General features: G+C 43.9%; 1 protein-coding gene across 1 annotated transcript in view; it reads right to left on the bottom strand.

The window, feature by feature from the left end:
* The window catches only part of pdhx (pyruvate dehydrogenase complex component X), an 89,865-nt gene that overhangs the window by 23,479 nt on the left and 53,456 nt on the right, over positions 1 to 12,930 (bottom strand). The window contains exons 6-7 of the mRNA XM_014148323.2: positions 4,898 to 5,069; positions 1,872 to 2,019 (exon numbers count right to left, since the gene is read on the bottom strand). Coding sequence (XP_014003798.1) covers positions 1,872 to 2,019; positions 4,898 to 5,069 — 320 coding nt within the window. The remainder of the gene's footprint in view (positions 1 to 1,871; positions 2,020 to 4,897; positions 5,070 to 12,930) is intronic.

Genomic DNA, 12,930 nt, shown 5'->3' with positions numbered 1-12,930 from the left:
TGAGCACTTCTAAATTAATCCTGATAATGCCAATAATAAGAAAAATCATGAATGAATCGTGAATAATGATGATTGAGATGCCGTTGAGAGGCTACAAAAAACATGCTTACCACTCATTAATACCATAACGGGAGGTTAGCATTTTTGGGGGGGGAGGTATGGTATTTGTGCCTCTGTAACCTTCTCACTCATCATTATTCATGATTATCCCTATTCAATACACGTTTCTTTCTAAACGGTAAAACAGATATGTATGAAAACACCCTCAAATAAAAGATGACATTGTGTACTGTCGTCTAATATGAAACATATCTCAAATCTAAAATGCTGGAGTACAGAGCCAAATAAAACAAATGTAGCTTCACTGTCCAAATACATATGGAGGTGTTGAATTCTGGGGGAAACTTTGAATATTGTTATACTCAGAAGTATAGGAACAGTTACAAAAGAGATGAGGGGTGCCATAATGAAGCTTTGGAGGGGCTGAGTGCAGGGAACCCGATCACATGTGGCAGTACTGATAAGGGGAGGAACCGTTGAAGGCTCATGTCACTCAGCTCCCTGCTTAGCAATAATGATGCAATGTTTAGCGATAAGGAGGAGACTACACCGCCAGGCTACCTATATCCGCTAGGCTACCTATATCCCTCAGTGTTCAGCTGGGTTGTGTGATGTAGTGCTACTGTTTACTTGAACGCAAACAGCCTTCATCTTTGGCCAGCTTTGTGTTGTGCTGTGCCCTGTTATGTTGTGTTCTGATGTGATGTGTTGTGCCCAGTTATGTTGTGTTCTGATGTGATGTGCCCTGTTATGTTGTGTTCTGATGTGATGTGTTGTGCACTGTTATGTTCTGATGTGATGCGTTGTGCCCTGTTATGTTCTGATGTGTTGTGCCCTCTTATGTTGTGTTCTGATGTGATGTGTTGTGCACTGTTATGTTGTGATGTGTTGTGCCCTGTTATGTTGTGATGTGTTGTGCCCTGTTCTGATGTGATGTGTTGTGCACTGTTATGTTGTGATGTGTTGTGCCCTATGTTCTGATGGTGCGTTGTGCCCTGCTGATGTGTTGTGCCCTCTTATGTTGTGTTCTGATGTGATGTGTTGTGCCCTATTATGTTGGTGTGTTGTGCCCTGTTATGTTGTGATGTGTTGTGCCCTGTTCTGATGTGATGTGTTGTGCACTGTTATGTTGTGATGTGTTGTGCCCTGTTCTGATGTGATGTGTTGTGCCCTGTTCTGATGTGATGTGTTGTGCCCTGTTATGTTGTGTTCTGATGTGATGTGTTGTGCCCTGTTATGTTGTGTTCTGATGTGATGTGTTGTGCCCTGTTATGTTGTGATGTGTTGTGCACTGTTATGTTGTGATGTGTTGTGCCCTGTTCTGATGTGATGTGTTGTGCCCTGTTATGTTGTGTTCTGATGTGATGTGTTGTGCCCTGTTATGTTGTGTTCTGATGTGATGTGTTGTGCCCTGTTATGTTGTGATGTGTTGTGCACTGTTATGTTGTGATGTGTTGTGCCCTGTTATGATGTGATGTGTTGTGCCCTGTTCTGTTGTGATGTGTTGTGCCCTGTTCTGATGTGATGTGTTGTGCCCTGTTATGTTGTGTTCTGATGTGATGCGTTGTGCCCTGTTATGTTCTGATATGATGTTTTGTGCACTGTTATGTTGTGATGTGTTGTGCCCTGTTATGTTGTGTTCTGATGTGATGTGTTGTGCCCTGTTCTGATGTGTTCTGATGTGATGTTTTGTGCCCTGTTATGTTGTGATGTGTTGTGCCCTGTTCTGATGTGATGTGTTGTGCCCTGTTCTGATGTGATGTGTTGTGCCCTGTTATGTTGTGTTCTGACGCGATGTGCTGTGGCCTCACCTTTGGCCATCTCCTTGCGGAGCTGCATGACAGCGCCCAGGTCACAGTCGATGGTGGCGTAGGCGTGAGGGATGGTGGTCTTGGACTGCGTCAGCCTCTGGGCGATGACACGTCGCACATTAGAGGCCGGGACCTCTGTGAAGGTGCCCTTAGACAGGAGAGGAGAGGATGAAAGAGAGGACAGAACAGAGAACGGTCAGTCAGTCACTGTGCAGATTTATATTTCTGGACGACTTTATGACTCTGCTCCCATCAATAACGCCATTGCAGACGTATTCACTTTCACCTAAAGTTAGAGGCTTTGATGAGGCTATAGGAACCCATGGCAATGCTTTTGACAAGCTCGTTACAAAAGATTGATTGGGATCGATTTTGTTCAACTAAAAATAGGACCAACTCTAAGGTGGTATATTGGGTCATTTATTGCGACCAGGCGACATTATCGTCTTGAAAAAACAATTAGCACTTAAGTTATTGACATGCTAGACACTATACTAGGTAGTACAAACCCAATAAACTCCAATATGGCAAACAAGATGAGGAAATACCTGTGCAATTTTTGCCATGACAACTAAATCCACCATGCCTAAACACACACACACACACACACACACACTGCTGTAAACACTTCTGCAGTAATGGTACAATTAGTATTCAACAGTTAAAACTAAAACAGGTTCTCTTTACATCCCCATTACTGTGAAAAAGAGGCAGGGATGGAAGGCAGACTACCCCAACCAGTCTGGGTCGTCTTTACGAGGCTGCTGTTTGGAGTGTTTGGACAGGCCTGGCTCTAAAGCTTGACCAGGGTCTGGGCTCTGTCTCAGGACAGGAGGAGCCTTCTATTCACCTCACAGTATAGAGTTGTCCAATAAACACAATACTCTTTACAAGGGCATCAAGTCAAGCTTAAAAAAAACAAAGCTATCAAATAAAAAGTACAAAATACGTCAAATAACAGCAATGACTGTTTTTTGGTCTTTACAGACTGAAAAGCCAGAGAAGTGTGTTTGTCATCGTACCACATACGAAGATCACATTGAGGTCAGATTGTGTTCAGATCTGGCTGACCACATCAGGTGGTGGTCAGGGATGCACTGTGTGCTAATCTCTCCTCAGCCTGGACAAAAATCAGGCTACCAAATGTAAATACAGTGGACAAAGTCATCAGCACTCCACCCACAACTCTCCAAAAAACATGTGTTTTGGGAGCGAGAGACACCTTTTCATTATAACTTTGGAGGAAATACATTCCTAGCATGTGAGGAAATGCTTGTTGGCCTCATAAATGCTAGCCAGCTAGCTAATATTTAGTTATGGTAGCCCGTTTGCAAGCGCTTTAGCTTTACTTGCTAGCTTGCTAGTTAGCTACAGAAGATAACACAACAACAACTTGGTGGTAGTGGCTATCACATTTTGTCTATTTTACCGTTTGTAGAATGCATACTGGCATTTGAATGTAGCGCAGAAAAAGGGAATCTGGACACATTGAAATGTAAGTGTACACGCATGATGTGTTCGGAACTCCATGATCATAATACAAAAACTGCATTAACTGTCAAGTCTAGACACGGCCAGAGAGAGAAACCTCAGGAAACCAAAGCCTATTGTCTCTCTGTCTCTCCTCCATGTTTTTAACAGGCAAGTTGAGACAGTCGCCTGTGTTGGAGGCTGCTTGTGCCCTCTTCCGCATACCACTACTCTCTGGGGTGTAACGGCTCGCTAAGCTGAGAGGAAGGGAAGGAGAGCTGGATGGATGGCTACCTGTTACTTTAGCGGACTCTGCTTATGCACGGCTTAGAGACGACATACAAACATCTAAAATCAATGGCCTTTGTCAATCTGTCAATTAACTTCTACATGGTGTCTTGTTAACTCTGTGTCCTTGGTACCAGAACTTAGGAAACACTGTCGTCAACAGCACTCATTCCCAAATCACAGGGAGGTTAGCGGAGTTGGTCAGGAAACGGTCAGAGACCCATGTCCTCAGCTCTCTACAGGGTTTCCACTGACCAGATGATCATGTCTGGTTACCCCCTGGACAACCCCAGGCCTGTCTGTCTGTCTGATGGCTCAATCTGTGCGGGAGAGAGAGTAAGACGATATGTTGTCATGCTCATTTTGGATGGGAGCACAGGGGCTGTGTGCAAACTCTCCTTTGTGCAAACGATAGGGATCTGTTCCATAGCATGGGGGCCTCCAGAGCCTATTAAGATACTGCTAATGTCTGCTTAGATGCTTTTCATACGTTTTGGAGCAGAGTGTTGTTTGTGTTTCAATACTTTCTCAGAAGTTCTTCCAAACCCTGCTGGAATACAAGCTAACTGTGTCCAATCACCGATCTCACAGACTTGCACTACTCAAAGTCCATAGCAAGAGGTGCCACAACAGGAACAAACAGGAGGAAATTAAGAACATGAAAGTCACACCAACTACCAATAGTAGTAGTATATATTAGCATAAACTTGGCTTTCTGAATGAGGGAATTATCTACTGGAAAATGCTGTTCCTCCCCTTTATAATGTTATAAGATGTTACATAAGGCTAGAACGAGGCTCCAACACTTACAGGCAAATTATTAATGTGAAGTCATGAGAAAATTAAATCCATGAAAACGTGCCCTCAACTCCACTAATCATAGATCTTGATAGATTGTGTGTTATGCCCATCACCTTTAGTGAATAGCAGCACTGAGAGAAGGCGAGGTAGAGAGAGAGAGTGTGTGTCCGTATAGAAAGTGGGGGAGGGTAGGTGGCAGCCATAGTGACTCATACAAACGTCGAGGTGGTCCCTGCCTCCCTCCATCTCACACACCAGTGAGCCGTGAAGAGTTAAATCTATACTTCCCTACCCATTATTTGCTTTTCCTACATCCTTATGATATAATCCACTGTGTTGAGGTGCATGAGTCATCAAGCCATACACATTCTGAAAATGCTTCAAGCCCCTTGAGCACTTGGTGTTGATCTCGATTTGGACATTTTAATGTGTTTACTGATAGTGTGTGTGTGCGTGTGTGTACTCACCGGAGCTCCAGGCTTGCCAGGTATGGATTGAGGGGGGTACATGGGCCTGCTGCCTGGGGGAAGTGGGGCAGCTGCTGGGGTGGCGACTGGACTGGGGGCTGCTGCCACTGGGGCTGCTGTAACTGGAGCTGCCTTGGAATCAGGGAACTTCTTCAGGAGATTAAGGGCATCTCTGTAGAGGAAAAAAATGGCACAAGGTGGTTGAGAATAGATTAAGCAAAAAAGAGGGAGGCAAAAAAGACAATCCCCACCACTATTACACAGATCAATACAAACAAGTAGCCTACCATTTCAACAAGACCAAGCAAATGGACGCTATGCCTACAGTATGACTCAGGGAGGGTGGATTTGAGACCAGGGCATTGAAGCCGTATGAAAATACTTAACACTGGGCCACTCCTCTGACACCCTGACCGTCCCAACATGAATGCGGGCAAACAAACTAATAATGCAAATAAAAACTGCTTTCACACACCTGTATGGAGTATTGCAGCAGATACGGAAACACCAGTGTGTAGGTAGGTAGCTAGGCACTAGGAAGCCATTTATCGGTGTCATGTTATTGAAAGCCTGAGGAAAGCATACATGATGTACTTTCTATCCAAGCGTAAACATCCAACTTCTGGCCTTCTGTCAGTGAATGGGCCTATAAGTAAATGAATCGCAAGTAAATGAATCGTCTCACAATCTTCAGAGGAGAGCGTTTGTTTAGCTGAAAGCTTTTCAATGGAAATTCCCGGGCAGGCAGACAGGACTAGAACGTCTATCTAGCTGTGTGACGGAGGTCATTGGAGAAGTTTTCCCCAACCAGGAGAGGGCTTGGTGTAGTCAGGTCAAGCACTACGACTACCATCACGCTTTCCACTGTGTGACCTAAGGTTGGAGGAGACTGACTGAAAGTGACCCCATTGTTCATTTCGTGCGTAATGTCACAGGCAGAGAGACAGAGAGAACAAAAAGTGGAGGGCCAGGTATAGAAAGAGGGAAAGGGGAGAAAGACAGTGAACAAGCAAGCGAGCGAGAGAGCAAGAGAGAGAGAGACGGAGAGCTAACTCTTATTAAATCCTTCCAGGGCTAGTACAGGGACGATGATGTGAGAAGAGAAGCGCTCACCATTCACAAACAAATACCTCACCACAATGGAAGCCAGGATCAGGTGTCAGATGCATTCACTCTCTCATCGGACAAACAGAGCATGCATATCGCATGGGCACACTGGGCAGGCTGAACAAGTCAGGAGACGCAGGGAACTAAAAGGCCAACAAAACTACTATGAGCAATAAATCACAACTACACGTCACTCTCCAAATCATTATCTATACAATAACTGCCTAGGAAAACAAAAAAACAAAACCTAACTGATTATCATTAGTTTCATCAAGTGTCCCTGAAGCGTATTTAATGTGGTTTGTCAGGCAGGCACCTGGATCGGAGGTTCAAAGGTGGCAGCCATCTTTAATGTGGGCTGAATTCTCTGCTTATCAAACAGAACAGAGCAGTAAAGTGCTTTCAGGTAACAGCCTCGCCCTTCCTCCAGCCCAGAGCACAGGCAGATATGAGGATCAGAAATTTTCTTTCGGTATAAATATTAACACCTGCATGGCTTTGTCGTTAGTCATGACACATTGTTGTACGTTGCTTCCGCTTCACACTGAAGACACTTTTCCCACGGCTTACTTTATTGGCAGCTGCAATCTACAGTAAGTGTTAATACATTGAGTTAAAATAATTTAAGGGGACTGGTATTACCTTTTTGGGTATCTGCTCAGAGATCTCTGGTTGCACACCAGTGCACTGAGGCCTTCCTACCCCACATCTTTGTCTGAACCAGCTACCCCTGCTGCCCTCGTCCATACAGCAGGGACAAGGCTGGGTCCCTGACTCTCGTCTTCCATTTCCATGCAGACTCTCTCGCAATCCCTCACTTCCTCCCTCTCATTGCTCTTGGTTGTTGTTTGTGGGGACCTTGGCATGTTGGAATTCCCCCACCCACACTTAGACACACAAACCAATTTGCAGGCACACACACACATAAACACACACACACATAAACACACACACACACAAACACACATAAACACACACACATAAACACACACACATAAACACACACACAACACACACACACACACACACACACACACACACACACACACACACACACACATAATTGAAGAGCAGTGTAGGTAGGCAGGCATGCAGGCAGAAGAGGCTGATTCCTCCAGGTTAGGTTAGCGACAGGAAGCCACATGCCCTCTGAAAGACCTGAGCCACTTTGCATGGGTGGCCCAATCACTACCTGCTACTCCTCTCTTCCTACCCGTTCTGCTGATACAGTTGAAGTCTGAAGTTTACATACCCAGGTTGGAGTCATTAAAACTAGTTTTTCAACCACTCCACAAATGTCTTGTTAACAATCTATAGTTTTGGCAAGTCGGTTAAGACATCTACTTTGTGCATGACACAAATAATTTTTCCAACAATTGTTTACAGACAGATAATTTCACTTATAATTCAATGTATCACAATTACAGGGGGTCAGAAGTTCACATACACTAAGTTGACTGTGCCTTTAAAGAGCTTGGAAAATTCCAGAAAATGATGTCATGGCTTTAGAAGCTTCTGATAAGCTAATTGACATCATTTGAGTCAATTTGAGGTGTACCTGTGGATGTATTTCAAGGCCTACCTTCAAACTCAGTGCCTCTTTGCTCGACATCATGGGAAAATCAAAAGAAATCAGCCAAGACCTCCACAAGACTGGTTCATCCTTGGGAGTAATTTCCAAACGCCTGAAGGTACCACGTTCATCTGTACAAACAATAGTACGCAAGTATAAACACCATGGGACCACGCAGCTGTCATACTGCTCAGGAAGGAGACGCATTCTGTCTCCTAGAGATTAACTTACTTTGGTGCGAAAAGTGCAAATCAATCCCAGAACAACAGCAAAGAACCTTGTGAAGATGCTGGAGGAAACATGCACAAAAGTATCTATATCCACAGTAAAACGAGTCCTATATCGACATAACCTGAAAGGCAAGGAAGAAGCCACTGCTCCAAAACCGCCATAAAAAAGACAGATTATGGTTTGCAACTGCACATGGGGACAAAGATCGTACTTTTGGAGAAATGTCCTCTGGTCTGATGAAACAAAAAAAGAACTGTTTGGCCATAATGACCATCATTATGTTAGGAGGAAAAAGGGGGACGCTTGCAAGCTGAAGAACACCATCCCAACCGTGAAGCACGGGGGTGGCAGCATCATGTTGTGGGGGTGCTTTGTTGCAGGAGGGACTGGTGCACTTCACAAAATAGATGGCATCATGAGGAGGGAAAATTATGTGGAAATATTGAAGCAACATCTCAAGACATCAGTCAGGAAGTTAAAGCTTGGTCGCAAATGGGTCTTCCAAATGGACAATGACCCCAAGCATACTTCAAAAGTTGTGGCAAAATGGCTTAAGGGCAACAAAGTCAAGGTATTGGAGTGGCCATCACAAAGCCCTGACCTCAATCCTATAGAAAATTTGTGGGCAGAACTGAAACAGTGTGTGTGAGCAAGGAGGCCTACAAACCTGACTCAGTTACACCAGCTCTGTCAGGAGGAATGGGCCAAAATTCATCCAACTTATTGTGGGAAGCTTGTGGGAAGGCTACCTGAAACGTTTGACCCAAGTTAAACCATTTAAAGGCAATGTTACCAAATACTAATTGAGTGTGTATGTAAACTTCTAACCCACTGGGAATGTGATGAAAGAAATAAAAGCTGAAATAAATCACTCTCTACACTATTATTTTTACTTGGATTAAATGTCAGAAATTGTGAAAAACTGAGTTTAAATGTATTTGGCTAAGGTGTATGTAAAGCTCTCACTTCAGCTGAACATGTGCATCTGAATTTGCATGACTGCTCCTACTCCTGCTAAGAGAACAAAGAGAGTCCAGCCAGTGAACAAGAGGATGTGAGATTTAGATTAAACATTGACTATGTCATTACCTCCCTGACAGTTTCTTTCAAAAGGGATGGGGGGGGCTGCATGTAGAGAGCTTCACATTACAACTTCACAAAATTACAAAAATTACTCCTATTTCTTTGTATGATGGAGTGTGTTTCACATTATCCATTAATCCCAATGCAACATGAAGAGCACATCAATTTAGCTCATACATTGTCAGCCCAGAGCCCCCAGTGTGTGGCGATGACATCACTCACTAACAGTGCTGCTAGCTGGCTCACTGGCTGGCTGATCCTTCCTCACACAAGACATCTGCTTTTCACACAGGCCATTTACACAGACAGACAGACAGACAGACACACAGACAGACAGACAGACAGACAGACAGACAGACAGACAGACAGACAGACAGACAGACAGACAGACAGACAGACAGACAGACAGACAGACAGACAGACAGACAGACAGACAGACAGACAAGGCCACAGAGCCTCAAAGCCTCTGAAGAGGTGACTGGAATATTAAAGATGCATGCACACACACCACAGACACACACACACCACAGACAAACACACCTCCCCCTGACTGTCTGAGTGAAACCCTACACTGCCATCTGGGACACGACAGAGGGAATGATGGTCATGAAAACCCATTTACTCCAGTGGAGAAAAGCCTTATATTGCCACAGAGGGAAAGATCTGAGTCTCTCAACATAAAACACAAGATCTACCATAGTCCAGAAACCTGGTGCAGCTAGGTTAGATTTTTGGTCTGAACTCTTGCAGATTCTAGCTATTAAAGAATACTGTGAAGGTATACTGTAAACCAGTGTTACCCAACCAGAGGTAGTAGGACCCCTGGAGGTACTTGGCCTATCCATAGGGGGTACTTGAGAAAACTCCTGAGCCCATAGGCTTACTGGTAAAATGCAGATGATGGGTTACCTCCAATGATAATCCGGGCAGAGAAAAATATGCTTGGTGGTACAGTAACCAATAAAGGTTGGGAACCACTGCCGTATAAAGTAATGATACGATATAATGATACTGTAATTCTACTATTATCAGTAATGATGATAAGGATAATATCTAAAGTCACTGGGTCAAACTGAGGCTGGCTTTTCAGATCACTTATCAGAGGGCGATAAGAAATCGAGGAAATTAATGGCGCGGACAGGTTTTGCATAACCCTAACGTCCACCAAAAATAAACGTACAGTGTACCTTGAAATAAGTCACGACCACAGACTTCCTTGGACAAATGTTACATTTCTGAACTAACCCTTCCCATAAAAACACCATCAGCCCGAAGTATAAAAAAACTCTACTCCATTCCTCTCTCCTCCGGCAGACAAACATGCAGCACACTGAAATGGTGTAAGTGCCTTTAGACTGGTATTGATGTTAACAACAGGGGACGTACTTGACGATAATAGCCCTTCGTATGGAGACAATATGGCTTTCTTAGACACACGTCTCTCTGAGGCAGACTTAATGTAAATGTTAGTTTATTTTAAGCCAAAGCCCACTTCATGCTTATTATGGTTGCAAAAGGAGGGTATATCACTGGAAACTTAAGGATTTTATGTAATTCATCACAAGACTTCTAGTGGCCCTTTTGGTACTTCAGATTATCGCAGGAGACTAATAATCTCTGGCCCTCTGCGTGGCAGTTGTGAAAAAAGTCAATAGTTGGAAGAGTTGCAGAGTTAATTGAAAATAATGCCGTTGTTGATTAGATGCTTTTTTTAATTAATTATACTATTTTCCTCTTGAACCATATGGTCTGAGCAAGGCAGTTAACTCCCAACAACAACAACTGCTCCCCAGGCGATGTTGATTAAGGCAGCCCCGCACACTGCTCTGATTCACAGGGTTTGGGTTAATTGCATTCAATTGTGCAACTGAGTAGGTATCCCCTTTCCCTCTACTAGAAACTCATGTACACAGATAAAATATATTAATATATAGTCTTAATTTATTATAAATTATTCAAGTAAAATGACCAGTTACGATAGATTGCCATTGATTAAAGTTCATTACCAAAATTACTGAAGATTCCTGTAACTTTGTTCAATTACTGGAAGCTTATACAAGACATGCCCTGACATAAGAGAGGGTAAATGCCCAATAGTCTAATTCACAGACTTTGGGAAATAGGCATTACAACAGATATTATAAAAATAATGTATGATTTTAATTAGCCATCTTTTTTCATTCCCCTTCCTCCTGTCTGTGTTTCTTTGTAAACTTAATGATGGTGATGGAGTCGTGCCTGGCCATGCAGTCATGGGTGAACAAGGAGTATAGGAGGGGACTGAGCACGCACCCCTGAGGGGCCCCTGTGTTGAGGATCAGCGTGGCAGATGTGTTGTTACCTACCCTTACCAACTGGGGGCGGCCCTTCAGGAAGTCCAGGATCCAGCTGCAGAGGGAGGTGTTTAGTCCCAGGGTTCTTAGCTTAGTGATGAGATTTGAGGGCACTATGGTGTTGAATGCTGAGCTGTAGTCAGTGAACAGCACTCTCACGTAGGTGTTCCTTTTGTCCAAGTGGGAAAGGGCAGTGTGGAGTGCAATAGAGATTGCATCATCTGTGGATCTGTTGGGGGCGGTATGCAAATTGGAGTGGGTCTAGGGTTTCCGGGATAATGGTGTTGATGTGAGCCATTACCAGCCTTTCAAAGCAGTTCATGGCTACACACGAGTGCTATAGGTCGGTAGTCATTTAGGTAGGTTACTTTAGTGTTCTTGGGCACAGGGACTATGGTAGTCTGCTTGAAACATTGGTATTACAGACTCAGTCAGGGACAGGTTGAAAATGTCAGTGAAGACACTTGCCAGTTGGTCAGAGCATGCTCGGAGTACACATGCTGGTAATCCGTCTGGCACTGCGGCCTTGTGAATGTTGACCTGTTTAAAAGGTCTTACTCACGTCGGCTATGGCGAGCGTGATCACACAGTTCTCCGGAAAAGCTGATGCTCTCATGCATGCTTCAGAGTTGCTTGCCTCAATTTAGCTCATCTGGAAGGCTCGTGTCACTGGGCAGCTGGCGGCTGTACTTCTCTTTGTAGTCTGTAATAGTTTGCAAGCCCTGCCACACCCGACGAGCATCGGAACCGGTATAGTACAATTCAATCTTAGTCCTGTACTGACGCTTTGCCTGTTTGATGTTTCGTCAGAGGCCATAGTGGGAGGCCTTGTAAGCTTCCGGTCACTGTTGGGACGACGTCATCGATGCACTTATTGTTGAAGCCAGTGACTGATGTGGTGTACTCCTCAATGCCATCAGAAGAATCCCGGAACATATTCAAGTCTGTGCTAGCAAAACAGTCCTGTAGCTTAGCATCTGCGTCATCTGACCACTTCTTTATTGACCGAGTCACTGGTGCTTCCTGCTTTAGTTTTTGCTTGTTAGCGGGAATCAGGAGGATAGAATTATGGTCAGATTTGCCAAATGAAGGGCGAGGGAGAGCTTTGTACACATCTGTGTATGGAGTAAAGGTGGTCATTTAACATGCTGGTAGAAATTAGGTCAAATGGATTTAAGTTTCCCTGCATTAAAGTCCCCGGCCACTAAGAGCGCTGCCTCTGGATGAGCGTTTTCCTGTTTGCTTAATGCTTACAGCTCATTGAGTGTGGTCTTGGTAAATAGACCGCTACGAAAAATATAGATAACCTCTTGGTAAATAGTGTACTCAGGCGAGCAAAACCTTGAGACTTCCTTAATAATAGATTTCGTGCACCAGCTATTGTTAACAAATATACACAGACCGCCACCCATTGTCTTACCAGAGGCAGCTGTTCTATCTTGCCGATGCAGCATGAACCCCGCCAGCTGTATGTTATCTGTGTCGTCGTTCAGCCACGACTCGGTGAAACATAAGATATTACAGTTTTTTAATGTCCCGTTGGTAAGATATTTGTGATCGTAGCTCGTCTATTTTGTTATCCTCTTGAGCATCTGATCCCGTTAGCGGGATCAAAATCCAGCGAAAAATCATATCGCCAATTAGCATTAAAAAATTAGCATAATTTTTTACAAAAAAAAAAAATATTATTTTTTTTTTTTTATAGA

Source organism: Salmo salar, chromosome ssa16 (genome assembly GCF_905237065.1).
Source record: "Salmo salar chromosome ssa16, Ssal_v3.1, whole genome shotgun sequence".
NCBI classification, from domain to species: Eukaryota; Metazoa; Chordata; class Actinopteri; order Salmoniformes; family Salmonidae; genus Salmo; species Salmo salar.
Note: the sequence above shows the minus strand (reverse complement) of the source record. Positions and strands in the feature narration are given on the sequence as shown.